Source organism: Neolamprologus brichardi, chromosome 2, assembly GCF_056152115.1.
Source record: "Neolamprologus brichardi isolate AB-2024 chromosome 2, ASM5615211v1, whole genome shotgun sequence".
NCBI classification, from domain to species: domain Eukaryota; kingdom Metazoa; phylum Chordata; class Actinopteri; order Cichliformes; family Cichlidae; genus Neolamprologus; species Neolamprologus brichardi.
In genome coordinates this window covers 1,594,431-1,621,089 of record NC_142105.1, presented here as the reverse complement: position 1 = coordinate 1,621,089, position 26,659 = coordinate 1,594,431, and the positions used below count along the sequence as shown (strand labels likewise).

General features: G+C 41.5%; 1 protein-coding gene and 1 pseudogene across 1 annotated transcript; one reads left to right on the top strand and one right to left on the bottom strand.

The window, feature by feature from the left end:
- Positions 1-2,868: 2,868 nt before the first annotated feature.
- ugl (ureidoglycolate lyase) lies at positions 2,869-21,279 on the bottom strand. The gene is made up of 16 exons (XM_087845853.1): positions 21,228-21,279; positions 20,469-20,508; positions 19,103-19,227; positions 18,812-19,030; positions 17,542-17,632; positions 16,026-16,102; positions 15,791-15,901; positions 15,647-15,706; positions 14,883-15,039; positions 12,566-12,764; positions 8,903-8,981; positions 8,726-8,818; positions 8,230-8,302; positions 8,065-8,132; positions 5,330-5,454; positions 2,869-4,150 (listed from the first exon to the last, which is right to left on the bottom strand). Exons 3-16 carry the CDS (start codon positions 19,217-19,219, stop codon positions 3,985-3,987), a joined length of 1,635 nt encoding a protein of 544 aa, XP_087701979.1. The 5' UTR covers positions 19,220-19,227; positions 20,469-20,508; positions 21,228-21,279; the 3' UTR covers positions 2,869-3,984.
- LOC148106026 (uncharacterized) lies at positions 13,174-13,992 on the top strand (annotated as a pseudogene).
- Positions 21,280-26,659: the final 5,380 nt, after the last annotated feature.

Sequence of the window (26,659 nt, the reverse complement as noted above, 5' to 3'; positions counted from 1 at the left end):
AAGGATATATAAAAGTCACTGCCAAAAACTAATTGCAGCTTCTACCTTGTGACAGGAATCTTGTTCGTGGCTCAAGATGACTTGATATCATTCATGAGGGATATTTTTGAAATCTTTTTCACATATTATAGACCAACAAGTTATTTATAGCTTAGTTACAATCACTTTTTGGCAAATACTGGTAATCGGTTTTTGGCAGACAGGAATTCATTAGTTGGGGACACCAAGTTTATGACCTTGAAATTTATTTCATTACTTTAGGAGGAAGGGGGAGTGAAATACATTTTCTTTGTATAACCTTAATTGTCCCAATTTCAAATGATTTTAGAATAAGGTTTCTTTTAGCTAGAATAGATTTCGTTTAGCAAAGTAGTTCTGATCACTTTGTTTGTGCACCTGCAGTCAGAAAAGTCCTGCTATGCACAGCTGTCACTCTAAGAGAAATTTAAGAATGCACTCTCTCTTCTTCAGGTTATTACAGGTAATCTGTCATGCTGAGCATTTGCCTGGTGGACCCGATGGGTCAATTGAGCTACTCACCTGTTGTACAAGGACTAACAGCAGCCCATTAAACTCTAATTTCAGGGGTTTATTTTAAGTTTACAGAATATAACATCTGGTAAGACGATGAGTTTTACTTCTCACTGTCCATGTTATGTGTGTCCATTTATCATGTCTGCTACTTTGCTCTGTGGACTGTAAAATGTTTCACTGTATTCATGCAATAAACCAGAATTTCAACATCTGAATCTTTTACTGTTTTTCTGTTTTGTTCACTCCAAGTTTGACTAAACCCACAGCTCACAAACATCACAGAGCAATCTCAGTGTTTAGCTGCTTTTTCCCTAAACACAATCAGCTGACTGAGAGAAATGCCTGTAGTCCTCCACTTTGGTCATTGTGAATGTTGAAGGAGCTTTGTTCCATAGACACCTTATACTAGTGTTTCCTGCACTTAATCCAACACTACTATGTTCTATTTAAATCCAGATTCCTTTTATAGTTTGAAATTTGTTAAACCGTTGCTTAATGGGACAGAAGTACACGTCACTCTTTACTAACACATTGTAGATGAGTTAACAGCTAACAGCCTCACACACTCTTTACATTTCTGAAGTTTTGTGTGTAATGGTTTAGTCTCTCACACCTTACCCTTTCTCCCAGTATCACACCAGTATGACTCCCAAAGTACGGCTCAGTAAACAAACAAGGACTCTGAAGTCAGAACAGAAAGATACAGTTGGAAGATTAGTGACTGCTTTTATGATGCGTAGTAAACTAACCTCCTTTCTTCTTCTCTGTTGTGTGTGTGTGTGTGTGTGTGTGTGTGTGTGTGTGTGTGTGTGTGTGTGTGTGTGTGTGTGTGTGTGTGTGTGTGTGTGTGTGTGTGCCTTAGAAGTCAAATTATACATTAGCCACACTTACAAAAAACATTATTTGAATTTCATTTATAACTGAGATTACAAGTTGTAAGCAGAAATCTTGTGCTCAGCCAAAACCATGTTCCCCCACTTTCACAATGCTGAGGTGTCAAATCCACAACCCCCAACAGATGGTTTGTTACACGCGGGCGAGAAGGGCGAGCTTTACTTACACACACAAGATCACTCCACCTGCATATTGATAAATGAAGCGTCTTTATTAAGCCCTTATTTATAAATGTTTACACAATAACAGACACCGTGTGCTCTGTGACATTGTAGTCTTCTTCTTCTGCTTCCATTGGTTTGCATTTTAAACTCCCAGCCTTTCAGGTTGTTACGAACGACTTATATCTTTTAGAAAGAATCAGTCTTTCAGAGAAAGCATTAGCCGCCTCCTTTGTAACGCTCTGTACCATCCACAGCTGTCGGATTTTCACCACTAGATTGTCGTATGCCTCGGTGATGGCGTCAAAGACGTTTGAGGAACAACATCAATGTTGAGCCTGTTCCAAAATTTGAATGTACATGTGTTGAAGGTGCGGGTCTTGTTGAAGTGTTAAACATATTTTTCTTTAATCTGTAGAGCAACAAAAACAAACCTTTTAATTTTCTTCAGCTTGAATATCGGCAGGTTCAGCAGGTTCTGAGGTAACAACAAGATGTTGTATCCTATCCAAAGGTTCTTTGCAATTTTACATTGAGAAACATTATCCTTAACATATTTGACTCTCATAAAGTACCGTGGCCGTCACACTGTCATTTATAATTGTTTAAATAACTCGTGTCTTAAGTCATCCCATCATACAGAAAATAAAAAAGTTGCGTGGTTCACTTTTACATCACAAAATGTTAGAAATGTAAGTCGTTCATAACAAACTGAAAGGCTGAGAGTTTAAAATGCAAACCAATGGAAGCAGAAGTCGAAGACTACAATGTCACAGAGCACACGGTGTCTGTTATTGTGTAAACATTTATAAATAAGGGCTTAATAAAGACGCTTCATTTCTCAAGAAATATGCAGGCGGGGAAACATGTTTCTGGCTGAGCACAAGATTTCTGCTTACAACTTGTAATCTCAGTTATAAATGAAATTAAAATAATGTTTTTTGTAAGTGTGGCTAATGTATAATTTGACTTCTAAGGCACACACACACACACACACACACACACACACACACACACACACACACACAACAGAGAAGAAGAAAGGGGGGGTAGTTTACTACGCATCATAAAAGCAGTCACTAATCTTCCAACTGTATCTTTCTGTTCTGACTTCAGATTCCTTGTTTGTTTACTGAGTCGTACTTTGGGAGTCATACTGGTGTGATACTGGGAGAAAAGACTACAGACAGGAACAGAGGGAGGAGAGAGAGGGCGACAGACTTCACAGGGGAGCACTGAGGGAAGGACACAGAGATGAGAGCTAATAACCTCAACTAGAAATACAGATCAACTCAACTAGATAACATAACAATAACGATTAAACAAGACTCAAAAATCCATCAACACAAAACACTGAGTCAACGATCCAGGCACCCTAACAAAGGTTTTTAGGATGTGCTGATAATAACAAATTACAGTCAGTCCAAATGTGAACATTGACACCCAAGAATGTCCTTTATTGTTTAGTTACAGAGTTGTACTCTCTGCATTTTGGACCAAGAAGACCAATGGATTGAAGGAGGAATCCTCCTTTGTCCAGTCTGCCGGGCAAACTGTGAAGTGTGAAGAGTGGACCCAGTGAGGTCACACTACAACTCAACTTTAACTGAAGATGAGCTTTTTATTGAGGCAGAAAAAGGTACACAAATAAAATGGTGAACACAATGCAAAACTAAACAATGTCCTAAACTGGGTAAACTAGAAAGGAAACATGAACCATGAAGAACCTCGGTGAATAGAAAAACAGACGAGAAAAACTCTAAACACTGCAACATGGAAGCCTGAAAGCATGAATGGCCTGGAAAAACTGCAGACGATCAGACAAGGAAAGACTGAAAGCACACGGACTAAATACACACAGGAAGATAATGAGGGAAGTGGGAACACATGAGGAAACAGCTGACACACATGCACATACCGACGTTACAGGAGAAACGTAAAACTAAACACATTGAACACAGGAACACAGGACCTCTTCAAAATAAAACAGGAAACATAATGAGACGCAGACACGACAACATGAACTTGACAACACAAGACATGCAGACATGAAACACATAAAGGACAAAGGAGGCTTAACACAGGGGTTGAAAACACAAGGGGAATCTAATAAACAGAGAACTTAGATAACCTAATGAACGGCCATCTTTAAACAGAGCTTATAACACCATCTGCCACCTACACTACAGTCCTGAGATCCCTTCCCAGGTGCCTCACTCACATCTTGCATCTGATGACCTCAATAGCTCATAATTGACCTGAAACACCTGGTAATAGTGGTTCAGTAACCCATTAAAGGACAGTCCCAGGTAGGGTTTAAATATCTGAGCTGTCAGATGTATCTATGCCCCCATCACACCAACACACCAGCACACACAGAGGTATATATATAGCTTCACAGTTTTGATCGCCTCAGGTCTTTGTCCAGAGCTTGCATGGGTTCAGCGTTCTGGGAGCTGAGGAAGGTGTGGTCCTGGTTCAGGTAGGTAGTGATGAAGTCTGGAAAATGTCTCTTTGCGATCACCTCCTGGAACATTTTTGCTGCTGTGTGTAACCTCTGTCTGAAAAAGAAAGAAAATCCTGAAAATATTTATTCAGACTGCCCTCTGGCAGAAATATTGCAGCTATCTTGCAACGATAAATGGTAAATGGGTTGGTTTTTATATAGTGCTTTGCTGCTCTGAGCACACAACTTGCATCAAACACCCACTCACAGATTCAGACATTTTCAATGCACTTGTATTAGTGTTTTCTGTCTGAAATTCACACACATCCATATTCTGGTGGATGCATCGGAGAGCAACTTGGTGTTACTGTCTTGTGCAAGAATATTTGGCATGCAGATGGGGAACGAACCACCAACCTGCTAGGTGACCTGCTCTGCCGCCCTATTTTATCAGAGCGAGAAAAGAAAAAGAAAACATCGTCATATGCTATAACATGCATGTTTAGGAAAACCAAAACCTGCAGGTTTTCGATCTCACCCTGGGTCAACACACCTGAATCACATGATTAGTTCATTACCAGGCCTCTGGAGAACTTCGAGACATGTTGAGGAGGTCATTTAACCATTTAAATCAGCTGCGTTGGATCAAGGACACATCTAAAACCTGCAGGACACCAGCCCTCGAGGCCTGGAGTTCCCCACAACTCCATGTATCGGTATTGAACCGTTCGATACAGTGCTTTCGGTTCGGTACGCATGTGTATCGAACAATACAAATTTTTAAATTTATTTTATCAACTTTTCTTCTGACGATGCTGTCTGTGTTGAGAGCTCAGTGGATCTGCGTTCGACTACTCCGCCTAGACTGCACTGTCGAGCGCAGATCCACTGAGCGCAGCGCAAGCTAGCAAGACGACTATTCAGCCTGGTTCTATGTGCCCCTGTTAACTTTGAGCACCCCCCTCCCTTCAAACATCTCTGCACAGCCCTGACCAACACTCTTGAATCTGTCAAACTGTCACATTTCCATTTTTTCCACATTTTCTGTGATATTTAAAAGCATTAGTAGCATAATTTGACAAATCTTTTCCACGCTGAGATTATGGTGAAAACTCTCATTTAATCAAAACAGTTGGTGCAAATATCCTGGGACACAGGATTCATCAGTCAATTAAAAATCAATTATTATTTACATTAAGAAGGCATTGAACATATATATTATATTCTTCAATGAAGGATGTCACTGGAACCACTCACCTACCATATCCTCTTCAAAGAGGGTGCATTTGCTTACCTAACAGAGCCACAGTGGGGACTGAGGTCCATGATGAGCTCCTTGGTGAGGTCAGTCACCAGCTGCCTGCTCACCACCCTGCCATCGTCCTCCAGACGGGTCTGATGACGGACCCACTGCCACACCTGACAAACACACAAAACAAAACATGTTCTTATGATCTATGATCACGGCTCATGTTAAGTTGGCTCCTCCCATTAAATGGTAAATGGCCTGTATTTATATAGCGCTTTACTTAGTCCCTAAGGACCCCAAAGCGCTTCACACTACATTCAGTCATCCACCCATTCACACACTGGTGATGGCAGCTACATTGTAGCCACAGCGGCCCTGGGACGCACTGACAGAGTGTGTGCAGGTGCACGCAGTTTCCCCTCTTCCATGGTGTGAACGAGTGCATGTCTATGTGTATGCTGTGACACAGGTGGAGACTGCGGATTAGCTTCCACTTCTATTGGGTGGAAGTTGATGTGGATTGCATGATTGGATGGACTGCGGTCTGTTAACCTCCAGCTGACAGCCACTTTGCATCTCTGCACCAACACAGAGGCAGCAGTTAAATAATGTTTAAGAGTATCCACAGAACATACAGAACAGCTGGGAGCAGATTAGTAGCAGTGAGAAGTTGGTTTTCTTGGTTATTGCTGATGGACCTTGAAGATTTGTTATTCAAGTCTTTGTTGTGTTGGCATTGCTCACCTCTGAAGCAAATACACTGCTGTCTGGCAGTTTTTCTGCATTGCTGTCCTTTATTTGAGAGTGGGGAGTTACATTTCATAGTAGGACTAGGTCACCCCTAGCCCAGGGGACACTAGAGTAGATGGAGTTTAAGTTTGATAGGAAGATAATCTTACACACTTAACAAACTTCATGTGCCCGTATCCTTAAATGTCAAGAAAAAAAATAGCTGAAGGAGCTCTGTGCACAAAGCTGGATGAAAGGTGTTGTTTGGTAAGCAAGCTCCTGTAGAGGGAGTTCAACTGGGTGCTGTTGCTGGTAATCTTGCCCCACTGCCTAAATCTCTGTCCTCAAACAGGTACATCTACAGTGGAGCCACAGCTGTGTGCATAAAGGAGGTGGAGTCAACAGGAGCAGTTTGAGGTCAAAGGCATTCATGTGTAAGAGATGAAGATGGAGCAGCTGTATGTGACAGTCTTTCCACCTCTCAATCAGCCCTTCTAAAAACTGGCCAAAGATCATTTGCTCTTTAAAACAACGAATGAGCGCCAGAATCTTACAGGCTGAAATTTGAGAAAAACGTCCACCCAGAGCTGAGTGCACAGTAATTCAAATACGGTGAAATCAGTGAACGGTGAAGACTGTGGAGTGATTTGTGGTCCAGAATGTGTTTTGCTTTACTCAATATTGAAAAGCTTCTTGAAACTTTGTTCTGTACACGTTTTATATGAGATTTCCAGCTTATTTTGTAATCCAGTATTACACCAAGAACCTCATGTTCATGAACTCTTTCAGTTTCCACACAATCTAGATCAATCTGCACTTTGACTTCATCTGAGGATTTACAAATAACATCATTTTGGTTTTACATAGTTTGTTCCTGTCAAAATATACCCAGCAGTTCCATTAGATTGCCCCAGAACAAAACTATTTGTGTCATCTGAAAATAAAACCAGTTTTAATATATCAGATACTCTACAAATGTATTTTTATAAATAAGAAATAGTTTGGGGCCCAGTACAGAACCCTGGGGAACACCAGAACAATGTCCAGCACAGCACAACAGAGCCAGCAGTGCACGGGCAGGAAGGCATTTCTTACTCGGAAATTCCGACACACTTCACATTTAAAGAAGAAACGGATGAAATCTGACCGTGCAATGCAAACTCTGTTTGCCAGCAACCAAACTGCTCTCAGCTTCAAAAGACTCCAACCTGAAGAAACATCTGGAAGTACGTTCTTTTTAAAGAAAAACTAACATTAGCCTACTGCAGCTAGCTTGTTTTACTTGTGGTAACTACCTGGGTTATGTGCCACTTCTTATCTTGGATGTACTACTGCTGTGTGATTTATTACTATTAATGAACGCTGCATTACAACCTGCTAGCTGCAAATAATCATGTACAGTTCTGAAAGCAGACAGAAAGAAAACATATTACTGATACAGAAACTGCAAAAAGTGCAGCCTTACCTAATGTCCACCTACTGTTACTCCATCAAGTCTAACAGTCTGCAGTCGATGAACTAACCTCAGCTAACAATGTTAGCTTGGTTGCAGGTAGCCTTCAGTAATAGTAATAAATCACAGCAATAGTACATTCATGTAGTTGTAAAAGGCATGACAATATATCAAGTAATCCAAAGTATTCAGAATACGTTACTCACATTAAGTAACTTCATGGAATATGTTACAAACTACTTTTTTAAAAGTAACCTTCCCAACACTGACTGTACATGAAGTAATTAACCCACAAGCAAAACCTATTCAGTGATACTTTAAAAGAAATGCAGCCAAAAGGAGAAAGAAGCACGCCACATGACACTGAATGAAAAACAAAAACAAACAAACAAACAAACAAATTACAGGGTGCATCTTAGTCACTGTGTTAAATATGTATCTATTAGAGCAAATTTAAAAAAGAAATGTGCTTGTTTCCCAAACAACATTGTCAAAAACATTTAAATATATCCTAAATACTAATTACTTGTGGGTGTAGATCAAGCTCTGCATGAATCTCAGCAACATATGCTCTGTGGCACTCGCTTTGAAAACTCACCTGCGATCTAGAAATTTCTGCTGTGGCAGAATCTTCAACCTGGCCTCTGTAGAAGAAGTGGCCTTTACCTTAGAAGCACAAAATGGTATCAACAGCCAACACATACAGGTATATAGCATTTAGTGCATATAAGCATTTTTCCATGGATAATATAAAAGTACAAACCTGATAGCCAAGCATTAATAAAGAGCACACCAACTGCAATGTTACACTTCAAACCATTAAGCGTGACTCCTCCCTACGAAGAATACAGCACACCAAAACTTTATTTTACACTTACACGTCGTACTATCAAGCTCAGGGAAATAGATGCAAGCTCATTTGCAAATCTCCCTTAGAGATTTTTGATTTGACTTTTATGTTATATATAATTATAATTAAATATCTTTAGGAAAAGAACACAATGTTTGATTCATCATGTAAAATAAATGAGGCAAAGAGGTTATTCTGTGGACAGATTATTAAAAAACTATATCGTATGCATCTGGATGTTTTCACTCATGTCTAACATCATCTAGATGTGAAAGCCTCCCTCTTCCTGTTTGATGAAGGTTTCCTACCCACACTAAAATCTGATGTATTTCAATCAATTAAATGTAATGCTAACTGTAATATTACTAAGTTTATTGAGGTGTGTTCTGCAGTAAGAGCAACCACTAACTGAAGGCATGGATAGCAAGTCTTCAGGAAATACAGTCACGTCATTTCGGAGCTGGTCGAGCTGGTTATCTCCGTCAGTGTGGACCTTGAAGAGCTGGAAAAGATGAAGGATTACCACACACGTTCACATATGCCAATCACTGTAACTTTATATGCATATAAAGCTTTATATGCTCACTTTCTGCATGGGCTCAACCAAATTTAGGTCATATACCATGAAACCATCCACACCTGCAGTAATCTCTAGTAACTTCAACCTGAAAGGTGGAAAAACACAACTGGATCAGCGGACATCACTGAATATGTATTCAGATTGTATGTATTGTCATATTTTCATATGCTATAACCTGTGGGGGAAAACAATAATGAACATTTCTTGAGTTTAATAAAATACATATATACCAAATACAGACGTTATACACACACACTTATCCACGCACACTCACACACTCACACACAAGCACACACTGTAAAATGTAAATAAAAATAAAATGCTATATCTAATCTCAGAAACCCATATTTTAGTCACAGGCTAACTGGCAACATGTCAGTAACATGGCACGTACTGGAGAAGTAAAGAAGTAAAGATGGGGGTAGGTTCACCAATCTATAAAAAACACCATCTACAAATTCTGGAACAATTTTCCAGGAAGTTGATCCTGTTCATCTGGAAGTTTTATTTTCTGTGGGAGAAACATCTTTCACTCATCCAGGGGACTTTTACAATTTCACTTGATGCTCAATTATCCAGGTAAGGAAATCACACAAAGTGGGCTCTGTTCATTTGATATGAAATGACTGGGATTTTAATCCATTGGGGATTAAAATGGGATCGACTTTCTGAGATTTCCTTACTTGAGTGTTTGAGTTTGCATCAAGGTGATTTCAGAAGGTTGTGAGGACTTGAAGACCTTAACTACAGTACATGATCAAAGGAGAAGTCGAGGTCTGGATCCTGTCAGGGTCTGGAACAGGTCGGGTGGGTTTTTCTGTCTTTCCCCCGTTCCTTCCTCCCAGCCTGTGTCTAACTGTGTATTTGACCAGTATATGTTGACTGGTATTTTTAATCTGTGTCTTAGTGTTTCCTGTTTGTTTGACAGTGTCACATCCTATGTTCAGTGTGCTCAGTTTTGCTTCCTCCTCTCTTGCCATTATGTGTATTTGCCTCAGCTGTGTTCCTCATATGTTTCTTCTTCCTCCTCCCTCATCACCCTCTTGTGTATTTATGTTGTATGTTTACCCAAAAGGTTGATTCTGTTCATCTGGACGTTTTCAGTGGGAGAAGTGTTTCATCACTCATCCAGGTGACTTCTTCAGTCTCAGCTGACTGCAGGTTTGCCCAATCTAATAAACCAGCCCACTGAATGAACGATGGGTCATTAATATGCAAATTGGCATGACCATCGATGAACAACCACTGATCAAAGCCTTGCCAGCTGGAGAATCAGCCGAGCCTGTCCAGCCACCTGCAGCCTTCATGCCACCACCTGCTGCAGAGGTCAAGGCAGGCGGTCCCTCGCAGCCTGAGCATGAGGGACACCCATCACCGGAGCCTGTTGCAAGTCCTGTGCAGCCCCGGCCAGAGAAACCAGAGCTGGATGGGTGAGGCCCCTGAGAAGGTTCGTCACCTCTGCCGGGCCCCTGTGAAGTACCGTTGACCACGTGGTCGACCACCAACCATGACACTGCCACCGACAGCTACTTCTCGGTCTATTTACGCCCTGTGTTTTCCACTTCCCACACCCATGTGCTGTGAGTTTCTCCATGTTTCTGGTTTCCCCTCATGACTGCCTGTTCCAAGTTTTAGTTTTTAGTTTCCAGTTTCTAGTTTGTTTTTCGTGAGTTTCATTTTTGAGTGTCTTTTGCACAGCACAATAAAGCTGCTTCTTTAAGTACCACTGTCAGCAAAACAGTCTCAGAGCATGATTGTACTGCCACTATACTTGGTGCAGTATTCTTAGGTTTGAAAGCTAAACCTAACCCTAGTGAAGCTAACCCACTTTTTCTTCTCCTCCTTGTGGCTAAAAGAGCAACATTTTCTTGTCTGACCATAATATGGTTCACCAGAAGCCATTTTCTTTTCCATGTGGATATCTGCAAATTTCAGCTGACTTGAAGCAGCCGATTTTGGAGCAGAGGCTTCTTTCTTGGTCGACACCTTTTCAGTCATGTTGGTGTAAAACTTTCTTCACTGTGTTTCAGTTCTAGGTAAGCTTGGTGGTTCCTGGGTTGTTCCTGAACATCCTAACACATTTTCTCTCATATAGAGGTGGCAGTTTGGGTCTTCTTTCAGACAGGGGACACACCCCAAAAATGTATTTTTATGTACAATTGTTTCAGTTGATGATCCTGGAATCTGCAGAAATGGACTGTACACTTCTGGATTGGTCTTCCCAAAGCCCCAACTTCAACACTACTGAAAATGTGTAGACTACGCTCATCCTTATAAACCAGGAAACCAAATAATTGAAACTCTACCAATTCTGCCAAGGAGAATGGTCAGATATCTAGCAAAATAATGCCAGGAGCTTGTTGAAGGCTAAAAAGAGCATCTAGTGAGTAATTTGTCATTTCTAATCAAATATTAGTGGGGGTGCATATAGTTTTGATACTTTATGTATACTTTTGTCGCTGTGTGGATCAAACAAATTTAACTATTAGACAAAGATAACAAGCAAGAACTATGTGTTTATTTTTAAGGGGATGAGTCCAAACCTACATGTCCCTGTGTGAACAGGTATATAAAGGCTCTGAACCGTAGTAAAGGGACCTCTGACTAATACGGTGGGATCCGTGTCGGGCTCGTAGCTGAAAACTAGCTTAACTTTGTTGTCTGGGTCAACTTTGCTAGCAGAGACAGAGAGAGGCGTTGAAAGGCTGCTCCAACAGAACTTATTGTTTCAGAGGAAAACACGAACACGGTGTACAGTCGAGTCTTAACAGCTTACTTACAGCTGGGCTCGTCAGGCTCTCTTCTTGGCTGCAGTGGTTATTATTATATTTACATGCTTCCAGCTCCCGTTTCTGCTCGATGACAGCTCGTACTTTTCCTTTTTCTCCCTCCCTCGCTCACAGACACATAACGGGTATGGCAGTCCATTCTCCCTGCAGCACGGACTACACTGCCTATGAGGCTCCATGCATCAGGGCGATGCCTGTAACACTCTGCTATTGCCTTCATATTAAATCATTTTTGTGAATAATTCTTTAACATATTTCTTCACATCATTATGCTGCTGCAAGCAGTGGTGAAATGGGCGGCGAGATTGAGATACAGACATTAGAGCCTCTTAATGCGCATTTTGTTTGGGTTTCCACCAGCGTGGAACTGAAAATAGAGAGGGCATAGAGTAATACATGAAACAGGAAAGTACCGCCGTGTAATCCCTTTATTTCAACAAAGTAACTGTATTCTAAATACCACCTTTTTAAACGGTAACTGTAACGGAATACAGTTACTCATAGTTTGTATTTTAAATATGTAACGGCGAGGCATGTATTCCGTTACTCCCCAACACCGGCTATGAGTCTTTCATGGCGCATTGGAGGAATTCTGGCCCACTCGTCTTCATAAAAGTGTTTTTATGAAGACGACATTCATGCCACATTGGAGGGTTTTCAAGCATGAACCACCTGTTTAAGGTCATATAACCTAAGCATATCAACTGGATTCAGGTCACATTTTTTTTACACAGGGCCATATAGGATTGATTTTTTTCCCCTAAATAATAAACACGTTTATTTAGAAACTGAAACTGAACATTTTTTCACATACAGTCTATGTACAAGCCTGCCTGTTCAGGCTATGAGCATGCATGTATCTAATGGGAGATATTTCTACCTTGTGACAGAAGCCAACACTCTCCTATAGGTGTCACTGAGTGGGTCTTCAGGCAGCAGCAGGGCAGCCATGCCTCCAGTGGCCAATGCTCCTCGCCGATGACACGTCTTAACCAACAGATCCATGTAGCTGCGCAGAAAATGCTTCTCCATGTTCACGTATTTATGGCGGTCAGGCAACAGGAAGGCTGGTAGGTGACCTGGAGAACTTCTTCAATTCAGTTTGACTTTTTGATCACGTCCTTTGTTGTACACTTTATGCACTGTGAAAAGTTGCTGCACTGTTAAGAGTTACTAAGGTTTCCACTAGGCTGCGGTTTAACACTTAAGTCCCAGGGAAAAAAAAAAAAAAAAAAAAAAAAATATATATATATATATATATATATATATATATATATATATATATATATATATATATATATATATATAATATAAAAGGAAATCTAAAATATTATTTTGTAGTCAGATTTAGATTGGAAACATAATATCATAATTATAATATTATCTGAAGTACTATGGCTTTAATATCAATATGGAAATCAGCTGAATTTCAGTAGAAGATCTGTGGTTTCACAAGAATTGGTGCAGAAATGAAGGAAAAAACCTAAAATGACAGGGGTGTGTCAGGAGTGTGGTCTCCAGCTCTGCTGCAGTGGAGGGCTGACTGTCTGGAAAAGGCCTCGTGCCAAACCACAAAGAAACATTTCTGTGTGTCCAGATTTTCACAGTCCGACCCTCAGGCCACGCCGCCCGCGCAGCCAATTTAGTTGCTGATGCTGGCAGAGATCGTGGCCATGCAACGCGAGCAGGCAGCTGCCCAGAAGGATCAGCTGGACAAGCTGCGGGAAAAGGCTGACAAGCAGATGCAGGTGCTGGAGCGGCTGGTCAGGGTGACCCCGTTGCCGCCCCCCCTTCCTCTGGAGGTGACTGTGCACTGGATGGGGAAAGGTGATGACCCACAGGTTTCCTGAAGGCATTCTGGGCCACAGGGGAGGTGTGCCAGTGGCCTGCAGCAGGGCGGTGCACCGCGGCTGCTGCCGCTGTTGTCAGGGGAGGACCAGACGGCACCGCCTGCCACCAGCCTCACGAGGTAACTTCTGGGACATCTGTCCGGCTGTGCTGGATCGCCTGGAAGATCATTGCTGGTGGTTCTGGGCCAGCCAGATGAAGGGGGAGGACCGGCCATTCACGTGGGCCTGGAAATTGCATGATGTGATGAGGGGGCTGCAGCCTGAGCCATCAGAGGGTGAGGCCCATGTGTTGGCAAAGGTCGAGCAGTTCGTGGAGAGGCTGCCCGGTTCCACTGCCATTGGTCAGCGAGCCTGGAGGCTGCGCTCACCCTGGCTGTCCACCTGGCAGCCATGGCAGAAGGAGCAGAGTGGCGTTCTTTCCCACTCCCACATCCAGCCCGGAATGTCAGTTGGTTAGCCAGCCGGCCATTGCAAAAACGCCCTTGCAGCCACTGCGATTAAGGGCGATCCCATTTGAGTGCTTAAGCATGGACTTAATCGAGCCATCGCCAGAGTGCAAGTGGCAATCACTTTGTATTGGCTCTGGTGTGTTATTAACGCGATATCCAGAAGCATTGCCACTGCACACCTTTTCTGCAGAGAGTGTGCTGCAGGCACTGTTTCAGTTCATCTCCCGGGCCGGCATCCCGAAAGAGATACTGCCTGACCAGCACACATCATTCATGTCTCACACACTACAAGAGGTGTAAAAATTAGGGGGCATTAAATCTGTTGGGACCAGCATCTACCATCCTCAGAGTGACGGGCTGCTGGAGCAGCTGAATAAGACTTAAAAGTCCATACGTTCATTCACAAGGATGAATGCAATTGAGAGTGCTGGCTAGGCCCTCTGTTGTTTGCAGTGCTGGAGCTGCCCCAGGCATTTGGGCTACCCCTTGTGAGGCGTGCAGGTGCAGGACATGGCCGCATTGGATCCTGCCCCATCCCAAGACCAAAAAGGAGGTTAGGCGGTTCCCTCAGCCCTTTGACTGACGGGTCTAGGTTTGGCCGGATGCAGCCCCGGCCTCAGTGAGGCGGTGTGGTCTCTGGCTCTGCTGCCATGGAGGGGTGGTGCGGGAAAGGCCGATGAGGCAGGTGTTGTGCTAACGAGGTCTCCTTCCTTGTAGTAACGCCAGGGACCTGAGACTAGAGACCTCAGAGTGTGGAGTCAGATGCAAAGCTGACTGCCTGTAAAAGACCTCGGTGCCAAACCACAAAGAAACATTTCTGTGTGTTAAATAAAAGAAACCTGAACGCTGCGTGGGGTCCAGATTTTTCACAGACTAAAATCTAGAATTTTCAACTCACCAAACTTATTGACAAAGGAGGCAGAGTAATCCCAGATACCACAGTTGAGTCCTGCTGAATGCTCCTGCAGCTCATAGAGAATCTCCTCCATCTCAAAGGCTGCCAACACGTTTTCAATCAGCACTGTGGCCTTGATGCTGCCCAGAGGAAGACCCAGCTAGACACATGTGAGACACGGATTCAGTCAGATACATATATACACAGTCAACAATGCATCCAGTCCCTTTAGGCTCTAACTGTTGTGGGACTGTCCTGGCCAGCATGTCTCTGTAACACTGGGACAAGAATAGAAGGATCACGCTTTGGACAGTTTACACCAGGCTAGTTAGTTAGCATTGGTTAGTCAAAGAGTATGTTGCACTAACAGCCTGTGTTTTGAGATTCAACATAATTATATGTACCTATATATAATTGTTATATATACAGTTCCTGGGGTTCAGTAGATCCCAGGAATGACATGTGAGACATCTGTCCAGAGAAGTCCCGGAAACACCAAAGATGCTGCACGCGGCCTTCAGGCTCACCTCGGCCTCTTGTAGAGGGCCTGAGGTTAAAGGATAAAATGCTTTTAGCTTTTCATCTTTTTTTCTCTTTTGTCGGTCTTTATCAACCACTTCTTCCACATTAAACTCTCTTCTAAAGGTGCATGAGAGCACAGGGAAGGCCGGTGTCAGGCTGCTGTCAGTGCACAGCGGCTACAAGCCAGAAACACAAGACGTAGTACAAAAACAAGTTTATACATAAACACCACAAACAGTGCAAACCTTCTGCTGTGTCCAAACAAATATTTTGTTCCAGAGTCTGGCCTCCATGTAGCCCTCCACCTACAGATAAAGGATAACAGTGCAAACGCAGATAAATGAAATCATCCGCATGTTTGAACACATGTAGGTTTGCACGTGTGTTACTTTGGACAGGTAGAAAAAGGGTCCACTCTTGTGTTCAAACAGTGCCTTTCCACAGTGAAACATGAGGAGCCCGAAGTCAAAGAGAGGACCGGGAGCTTCTTTCCCCTCCACCTGACGACAGAAAAGCACACGTGTTATTTTTCTCACCAATCCTTTCACGTCTATGATCCTTATGTATTCAGACCACATTCGATTGCTTCCAACAAAACAACCACTGATGAAAATTCAATACTACCATCATGTTGTGCTCCACCATGTTCCACGCACGGGGGCGCAGCATCAGCACGGGAGCCTGAGATATATGAGGAACATCTGCAGATGAAGGACGCCGGAGGAATAGCTCGTGAGAAAACATGGTAAAAATAAAAACAGCTGTTTTAAAGGATTTTTCTACAGATTTACAAGTTAAAACTTGAATGTAAAAACATCAAAGCCTAATGGGTTACTCCCAGGAGCTCGGGGGATTCCAGCATGGTGCAGTGAGAGGATGAAGGACACATTTCCTTGCTGCTAAATATTCCACATTCAAGTATTATATCAAAGTAGGAGTGGACGAGAACAACAGAAACAAAGTGGTAGCCCAGGTAGGGATGCACCGATACCGATACTGGTATCGGGTATCGGGGCCGATACTGTAAAATATGTGTGTACTCATACTCGTAAAAGTTAACCGATACCATGAACCGATACCAACTTATTTCATTAATCAGAGGGTGGATTGTCATTTTTGTTGTAGTTTTTTAGATTGGCCACTAGGGGGACATCCCGCGCTAAACAGGCACAGGGTTAGACGAGTGAGACTGGCGGCTCCAGATAAAAAAAGAGAAACTGGAGGCTGCTGTAGCTAGGCTAAACAAAATGTCAGCAGTGTGGAACAGCCAACTTTAACTCAGGTTTTGGAAAAGTGAAGAAAAATGTCAAGAGAAAATCCACGGGCAGTTAAAATAACAGAGGCTCGACTCATTTTATCGCTCTGGATGACCAGCCAATGCCGGTCGTGGAAAATATAGGATTGCACCGTCTTCTCAGCATACTCGAGCCGCGATATGAAATATAATAAATAAACAGAAGTGTTTATTTATTATTCTGAAAGCTCGAGACAGTGCCAATAGTTCAGTGATATTTTGTTAAATTACAATGTGGAGACTCTGCAATAATTTAACAGAAGTGCTTATTTTTCACTTGAAATTTTTTTGTGGTCATTTTTATTACGATTTTATTTTTTATCGGCAGAGAATAAAATAAAACCTGTCTTCCAATTCATTGCAGTTGTGTGTGTGTGTGTGTGTGTGGTAGAAGTATCGGCTTTTGTACTCAGTATCGGCGAGTACTCAGATCCAAGTATCGGTATTGTGTCGGTTTGAAAAAATTGGTATCGTTGCATCCCTAAGCCCAGGTAAAATTACAGAGCAGGGTCATGTGGCCCATAGTGAGCAGAGGTCACCAACCAAAGACAGTAGCTACAGACGTCTAAACTTCACGTTCAGATTTGCTCCTCACAAATGTGTTTTTGGAAGAACGGTAAAATATTCCCATAAATATACTCCTAAACCTTCTAGAAGTTCTTCCCAAAGAGGTAAATCTGCACAGTGTAGACGATATCATATTAAACCCTGTGGATTAAGCCTGGCTGTCAGTTCATATGTATGTGAAGGCAGATGAGTAAAGACTTTTGGCAATATAATGTTCTTCCTTTTTACTAAGACTGTACGGACTCTCAGAGTAAACTGAAGATAAAGTAGAGCTCTTACTGGGAAGCAGGTTGTGCACTGCTTTACAAACATTGTAAATGCCTTTGATCTGGTTGTAATACGTCGGGCAGTTTCCATCATCAAAGTCAACCTGCAGAGACCAAAAAGAGCTCTGTAAGAAAAAAAGTCAGCAAGGACTCAGAAGAAACAACATTAATATATACATTTAAGTAACAATGTCAGACATGGTTACCAAACTCTCCAAATCTCCAAACTGGTTGGCTGACATTAGATTAAACGGTCTGAGAGGAAACTAATCTATCGAGGGTTTTGGTTCTGGTTTAGCTAAGTCCTCCCCATTTTTTTGGATTTTGATTGATTGATTGAATCTTTATTTTGAACATGTTGAAAAAGTACAACATAGAATTAAAAGACAAACAAACAAAGCAAAACAAAAGGAAAACGAGCAAAAACAACTACAAATAACTTTGATGTTCAAAAAGGAAGAAGCACAAACTTATTTAATCCCACCCCTTTTCCACTGTCTAGTAATCAATAGACTACAGAAATACCTCCTTGCAATTACATTATATGTCATGTGTATTTTTTTTTATTATTCATTTTTTTATATATATATATACATATATGTTTCCATCTATCCATACATACGTATATACACATATGCACATTTTCAATAACCCCAGTAACACCTCAAAGGATACACAACCTACAGATATATACACCCATACCAACATACCCGTGCACCCGCACACACATGAAATTATTGGACAAGAACACCCGATCAGATCTCTACCTCGTCCCTGTACCCTGTAAAAACCACATCCTTAAACCGCTGTTTAAACTGTGCCATGCTCGGACTTTGCTTCATATCTTTACTTTAATGTTGTACGAATACGAGGATGTTTTAAATTTAATTCCCCCCTCAAATTGTGTCCCTGTTCCCTTTTAGAAAACATAAGAATTAGAATTTTCACCTGTTTGAAACGACCAAAAAAATAAATTTCACCAATTTAAAACACTTAATGTGCGACCAAAGAAGACCGAGGACTGATGAGCAACTATGATCCTACACAGATGGTAAATTCTGTTGTTTTAAACTTTTCATATGTTCTATGGTCATAAAACAGGTTTATGAAATTAGCAGATCATTACAGCTGTTTGTATTTACAAGTCTGACCTTTTTGGGATTGTGAGTTTAATAATGCTGAAACGAACACAAAACAAATCAACATTTCTGCACCAAAAACAAACCCAGTGTGAACATTAAACCTTTAGCTCTATGTGCTGCATTATTGCACCTGTGTAGCACCTGTATGCCTTGTGCTGGTGACAGAAGAGCTTTAATGAAGCGCTCAGTATCGCAGGGTGCCAAGTCTCCAATATCTACGCGTCTCTTTTGGAGCCTCGAGGGGACGGGAAGGACCTTCCAGTCTGGGTCTCTCCTGATATGTCTGCTACTTTCCAGGAAGCTTGGCAGATCACCTGTGAGATCCAGCTGAGCCTTTTTAGACACTCTCAGCTGTAGAATCTGGAGAGAGAATCATCCTGACTCAAACAAGTCCTTCGTTTATTCACAAAGAGGTTTGTTTGGCTGTCCTACCTCGTCCACCTCCTCATCAAATGTGGAAATCAGTTCATGCAGGAAGTGGAGGGAGTCAGTGGTAAAGAGAGTTGCATGTTCTTTTTCCAGGCCTAAAGGAGAAGGACACAGCTCCATACTGGACGCTGTGGACAAAAGATTTGTATTCATCACCATCGAAACGTCCCTGGGCCAGTTAAAATGCAGACCAGTTAACAGTCTGTTGTCTAGTTATTTAACCAGCAAGAAAGGTTATTACTGTACAGATATATTTGTATCACTAAGGTAAAGATAACACGGCAGCCTGTGAAAACAATCTGTGACAGGAGCAAAGAATCCATTTTGGCTTCGGTGTCGTCCTTTTCTCAGGACACCGGTCAGTGTGTCGCTTGTTTGTGGGGCTGAGAGTAACCACTCCTTGTGTACAGAACCAGATTTAAATATTACTGAACATTTTTCAGTTTCCCAGCAAGAGCTAATTCAAGCACAGTGTGCTGATGCTACTAAGTGCAGCTTAGTGAAGTTAGAAGTGCAGCGTCTGTATATTTCCTGTAGAGGGACGTACTGGTTCATAAGGTGGCTCCACGAGGTGGCACAGAAATGAAAGGTGACTGCAGGTTTACGACGGCTTCTGTTGGCAGAGCACGAGGTTGAACCCTAATTACTTGGTCTTTGGTCAAAGGCATGAGGACCTTTGTGCTGCAGCATCAGTGGTCTCAGATGAACCTGTGCATTTCATAGATTATGTTCATGGTTTCTGGCACTCAAAACAGAACCTGGAAAGGTTTCAGGTCAGGATGAAATATTTCAATGAAGCAGCAGTTTAATGATGGTGACCTGGCTTTGTTTTTGCCAGTAGGAACACTGTATGAGAGTCTCTGGGCCAAATACTGTGAAACAGCAAATGTAAGAGCAGAATGATCAAATATTTCTCCAGACGTCAACTTTGTCACGTTAATTTGTTGAGAGCATATCATGTCTGTGCTTTATCTCTGGGTTCATCAGGCTCTGCAGATTCTCAGCGACGGCTCCACCTTTGACTGCTTGTACAGGCACAGTCACACATTTGTGTGGGGCAGCAGCAGGTGGATCTTTGCTGCACGGTCAGTTGAAGGATTCAAAAAACGTTTGATGAAAAGTGATGAAAGTAGCAGCCAGGTCCTGCTCATCAAATCCAGTTGATGAATGAATTATCGTTAAGTGTGAAAACCATCTGAGACTCGTTTAACATGCTGTCCACGGCCGTACGACCAGAAAAAGACCAAACAGGGTTTGTCAACATTTCAGTTTGCAGCTCTGCAGCCGTTCATAATGTTCATTATTCACCTGGATTTTATTTAGAGGAAGATAAGACCATCACCAGCAGACAGTTAAACTAAACACAAACCTTTGTTTTGGCTGAACGCAAAGTTCCCGAAACTCTGAGTCTGTGAAAAGAGAACAACAAACGAAATCTGACAGAAAAGATACAAAAAATATAACATTACAACACGAGAAGAAAGGCTGTAAATGTACATATGAGGTAAACCAGAATAATGAGATGCTGCTGGAATTAATCCAAGAAGACAAAAGAGACAGAAGCTACCAAAATAAATCAGGAAGTAACAAAAAGAGAAACGGAAACAGAGAATTAACAACACAGAAGACAGCAGGACAGGAAGACTGAACCTCTGGGAATTAAAACAATTAGCAATAATTAGGAGACAGAATTAAAACATGAGGGGGAAAAGCTAAAATAAAACACTCAAAATGACCTGAAGAAAGAACTAATTAAGCAGAAACATACAATAATAAAACAGTAAAGGTTAAATGGTAGCAGAGGGTCAAGGACCCAGCACCATAACAAGTTTCTCACTGTTATTTGATTTTGGCGTCATTTTTGTTGATTAAATAATAACACAATATTTTACACAATATGCAGATCTGAGGAAAATAATAATTTCATTTCAAAAACAGACACTTTGGATTACTGAGCAGCTACAGCTCAGCAATCCCAGCTGGAAACACTGCACCAACATACAGCTGCTGCACAACATCATGTTCAAACTCCATAATAACATAATAACATCTCTTCATCGCTGCAGCTGTTTTCATAAAGCTACTTTCAGTACGGTGCAGTTTAGCTGCACAATAAAGGAGTACTCACAGACGTGCAGTGACGGTGCTCTGCTGGCTCCACAGACGTGGACTTTGTGCTTTGACGACTAGTTAAACAGCAACACAGTTGTTTGTATTCAGAGTTGAAAGTCCTTAACTACAAGTGGAAATTCAGCATGCAGCCAATCAAACATACAATAAATGCTATTCAGTCACATGCTCACATGAACAATGTTATTTATGTGGTGTAAAAACTGTGGTTTACTGGACAGTTACTCTTAAGTTTGGCATGTAGGGGGTCAACACTCACACTCCCTGGATATCATCTGTTTTTGCTGGACAGTACTGACACTCTGTACGTTGGGGGAAATGCCTTTCTTCTTATCGTAAGTGCGCAGGAAAAACATACAATACAAATCAAAAAACACATCAACCCATTTGTCTGGAAGGTAAAGCATAAAAGGTCCTGCAAAGAAAAGCAGATGCACCATCAATGTCAAACACACACACAAAGGTGAAAATAAGGTTTTACAAAAGGAGCACATCATAAACAACACTCACCTTCTCCATAACGTAGGGTTAGAGGGCTGTCCTCATATTCATTTTGTTGTGATGCAGTCGCCCTTTTCTTCATTCTCATGTTTGCCCCATTTCCTCTCGTCACCTTGCACACATTAAATAAGTACAGGGTGGGCCGTTTCTATGGATACAGCGTAATAACATGGGAATGGTTGGTGATATTAAAGTCCTGTTTGTGGCACATTAGTATACAGTGGGGCAAAAAAGTATTTAGTCAGCCACCGATTGTGCAAGTTCCCCCACTTAAAATGATGACAGAGGTCAGTAATTTGCACCAGAGGTACACTTCAACTGTGAGAGACAGAATGTGAAAAAAAAATCCATGAATTCACATGGTAGGATTTGTAAAGAATTTATTCGTAAATCAGGGTGGAAAATAAGTATTTGGTCAATAACAAAAATACAACTCAATACTTTGTAACATAACCTTTGTTGGCAATAACAGAGGTCAAACGTTTACTATAGGTCTTTACCAGGTTTGCACACACAGTAGCTGGTATTTTGGCCCATTCCTCCATGCAGATCTTCTCAAGAGCAGTGATGTTTTGGGGCTGTCGCCGAGCAACACGGACTTTCAACTCCCGCCACAGATTTTCTATGGGGTTGAGGTCTGGAGACTGGCTAGGCCACTCCAGGACTTTCAAATGCTTCTTACGGAGCCACTCCTTTGTTGCCCGGGCGGTGTGTTTTGGATCATTGTCATGTTGGAAGACCCAGCCTCGTTTCATCTTCAAAGTTCTCACTGATGGAAGGAGGTTTTGGCTCAAAATCTCACGATACTTGGCCCCATTCATTCTGTCCTTAACACGGATCAGTCGTCCTGTCCCCTTGGCAGAAAAACAGCCCCATAGCATGATGTTTCCACCCCCATGCTTCACAGTAGGTATGGTGTTCTTGGGATGCAACTCAGTATTCTTCTTCCTCCAAACACGACGAGTTGAGTTTATACCAAAAAGTTCTACTTTGGTTTCATCTGACCACATGACATTCTCCCAATCCTCTGCTGTATCATCCATGTGCTCTCTGGCAAACTTCAGACGGGCCTGGACATGCACTGGCTTCAGCAGCGGAACACGTCTGGCACTGCGGGATTTGATTCCCTGCCGTTGTAGTGTGTTACTGATGGTGACCTTTGTTACTTTGGTCCCAGCTCTCTGCAGGTCATTCACCAGGTCCCCCCGTGTGGTTCTGGGATCTTTGCTCACCGTTCTCATGATCATTTTGACCTCACAGGATGAGATCTTGCGTGGAGCCCCAGATCGAGGGAGATTATCAGTGGTCTTGTATGTCTTCCATTTTCTGATGATTGCTCCCACAGTTGATTTTTTCACACCAAGCTGCTTGCCTATTGTAGATTCACTCTTCCCAGTCTGGTGCAGGTCTACAATTCTTTTCCTGGTGTCCTTCGAAAGCTCTTTGGTCTTGGCCATGGCGGAGTTTGGAGTCTGACTGGTTGAGGCTGTGGACAGGTGTCTTTTATACAGATGATGAGGTCAAACAGGTGCCATTCATACAGGTAACGAGTGGAGGACAGAAAAGCTTCTTACAGAAGACGTTACAGGTCTGTGAGAGCCAGGGATTTTCCTTGTTTGAGGTGACCAAATACTTATTTTCCACCCTGATTTACGAATAAATTCTTTACAAATCCTACCATGTGAATTCATGGATTTTTTTTTCACATTCTGTCTCTCACAGTTGAAGTGTACCTCTGGTGCAAATTACTGACCTCTGTCATCATTTTAAGTGGGGGAACTTGCACAATCGGTGGCTGACTAAATACTTTTTTGCCCCACTGTATGTGAGGGGGCAAACTCCTCAAGATGGGTGGTGACCAGTGTTGGTCAAGTTACTTGAAAAAAGTAATCAGTAATTAATTACTGATTACTTCCCCAAAAAAGTAATCCCGTTACTTTACTGATTACTTATTTTCAAAAGTAATTAATTACTTAGTTACTTAGTTACTTAGTTACTTTTTAAAAACATGATTTACAACCTGAATAGGTGATAAAGCGATAGATCTTTCAGCCCAATTCTACTTTTTCTACATAATCCATCATACAAAATGTAATCAAATGGAAAAGTCTCTTTTTAAAACTTGTTTTGTTAGTTTTAATCTTTTAACTTTATGCATGAAGCAAAATTTTAATTATATGCACCATTATCTGACTGGAAGAAATTAGTTTAACATTTAAACCTATTTTCTGCACATTCCAGCACATAATTTTTTCTCTGTATCTATGAAGCGCCTTGAGGCGACATTTGTTGTGATTTGGCGCTATATAAATAAAATTGAATTGAAATTGAATTGAATAATAAATATATATATATATATATATATATATTTTTTTTTTTTTTTTTTTTTTTTTAATTATTTTTTTGTCTTTACACTCATTCTTTCAGATGCAAGTAAAACACAGCAGAAAATAAATAAAGTCAAAGACTAGCGGTCCTTTTGCTCTATTTTCACCTGTAAAGCAGGAGTAGAGTAGGCGGAGGTTTATCCTGGTGCAGGTGTGCAGCGGTCAGTGGAAGAATCCGCGAGTTTCTCTGTGAGTTTCCCATTACGTCGTAGCTACTCGGTGCTTGTTTGGAAGTTTAGGGGTTTTTTTCTCTGTAAAAAGAAGTTTTCTTCCCACGCACAACGGACACTAATGTTTTTGTCACTTTTTACGAATCAAACTCAAAGTAAGGTCAGTACTTCCACGCTTTAAACGCTGCACGCTCATACTCTCTCTGCACTCGATATATGATCCATTGTTGATCTGCACACAGCTGTTGTCACGAACGTCGCACTCGCTTATGTCACTGTCATGAGACATTCTCGCAAAAAATCACGGTTTTAGTAACGCAGTAACGCAGCGTTCCTACGGGAAAGTAACGGTAATCTAATTACCGTTTTTGCAATAGTAATCCCTTACTTTACTCGTTACTTGAAAAAAGTAATCGGATTACAGTAACGCGTTACAAGTAACGCGTTACTGCCCATCTCTGGTGGTGACCATGGTGGCCATTTAGAAGTCGGCCATCTTGGATACAACTTTTGTTTTTTCAATATGAAGAGGGTCATGTGACACATCAAACTTATTGGTAATGTCACAAGAAATACAATGGTGTGCTTGGTTTCAACGTAACTTTATTCTTTCATGAGTTATTAATAAACAAATAAATGTTTGTTTCAGTTCTATGAGGCTTTGAGTATTTTGGATTAGTAGCTGCTGTGTTTGTTGCATCATATTGCTGTAATTGTTTATATGCTTTATATATTCTGAGCTAAGTTGATCTATAGTGTTACATCATATTCTATAAGGATGTTATGTGTTTGTAGACTTTCTGCCCAGTTTGACCCATTTAGCAGAAGTCAGCCTGTTTAAGGCTCTGATATCTATTCTGTGTGACTTAAAGCAGTTATGACATGGTCTGATTTTCTCACCCAATAAAGGAATATTTCATATATCAGTCTACTCTTCATTCTATCAGACACAGTTATCACAGCTTGTACATTTGCTTTTTACACATATATGTAAGCATTGAGACAAATTTAGTAATGCCAACATATTAAACGAACAATATTTGTCTCTTATATATATAATACATCTATATATACACTGTCACAGATACTTGTCTTTGAGTGAAGATTTAAGGTGATAGGAAAATAAATGCAACTTGAATCTTTACTGAAGCTCAGTGTTTGACACAGAGTTCATGTTCACAGCTGTAATAACTAATAATGATTAGTATAATAACTTTAATATTCGCCTTATTATATTTACACTGACTTTAGTCTCATGAACAACATGAGCTAATTGTTATTTACTAGCTAATCTTAAATGACTCAAAACTCATGTTTCACAGTCCTGTGGTCTCAGCCTCAGATACTTATCTAATCACACAAAGCTCTTGTAGAAACAAATGAACAAAGTATGTTCTCCTTCATTTCTGTCAAACAAAGCTGTATGAAACGTTTCCAGCTGTTAGTATCATGGTTGCTAGGCAACCTGGGCAGCGCGACGGAGGCTAGACCGTCCCATCTCACAAGCCTCGCACTTCCGGTTTTAGCGGTCTTTGGCAGTTATATATATATATATAATATAATATATAATATGTAAGTCACTTAGACAACCTAAAATGTTATTGTTGGGCTTTTTTCAGTGTTTTGTTTGTTCGTGAGTAAATCGGTTTGGCTGAGATTAAAGTTATTAGATTAGATTAGATAAAATAAAACTTTATTAATCCCCCGGGTGGGTTCCTCCTTGGTTTTCACACAGCTGAATAAACGTCAAATAGAAAACTGATTAAACAGAAGCATGACACGGTTTCCTCCAGTGTCCTGTTATATTTTAGATAGCAAGGAGCAGACGGCTGAGTTTTCTAAACTCCACCGAGACAGCGGTGACGCAAATCAGAAGGCTAGACCGTCCTATTTCACAGCCGTTTACTTCCGGCCTACCCGACCTTCTGAGGACCCGGCCCACGTAGACCGCGAAGGCCGGGTCCTCAGGAGGATGCAGCCCATGAATTTGGACACGACGAATTGGGATCCAGCCAGTGTGTCACAGAATAAAAGGCTGCAGGAGAAGCTGCTTCGTCGAAGCGTCCGACACCGAGGGCAGAGGCTGCTCTGAGATCCTTGCCTTGCTAGCATGTGAAAAACCGGTTGAGCTGTTCGTCTTGCTTCGTTAACGGGAATAAGTCTAAACCAGCGGGGCCTGAGAAGCGCAGACCCAACAGAGCTGACTTGAAATTTCGAGTTATGGACATTTTTTTTTTTTTGTGGTGGAAATGGGCGTCCACAGCCGTGACCTCTGATTGGGGTTTGAGGTTTTGTTGAGGCAGCCAACACAAACAGTCATGGCACTGGGCTGTGAGGTTACTTACCTGAGCACACAAACATTAACACCATCA

Excerpts from the sequence above, each read along its gene's own strand:
- ugl (XM_087845853.1), bottom strand. The coding sequence starts at position 19,219 with ATGGAGCTGTGTCCTTCTCCTTTAGGCCTGGAAAAAGAACATGCAACT. Across the intron at positions 15,902-16,025 it reads TGGTGGAGCACAACATGATG|GTGGAGGGGAAAGAAGCTCC; the intron begins GTAGTATTGAAT and ends TTCTGTCGTCAG. Across the intron at positions 8,303-8,725 it reads ACTTGCTATCCATGCCTTCA|GGAGGAGTCACGCTTAATGG; the intron begins GTTAGTGGTTGC and ends TATTCTTCGTAG.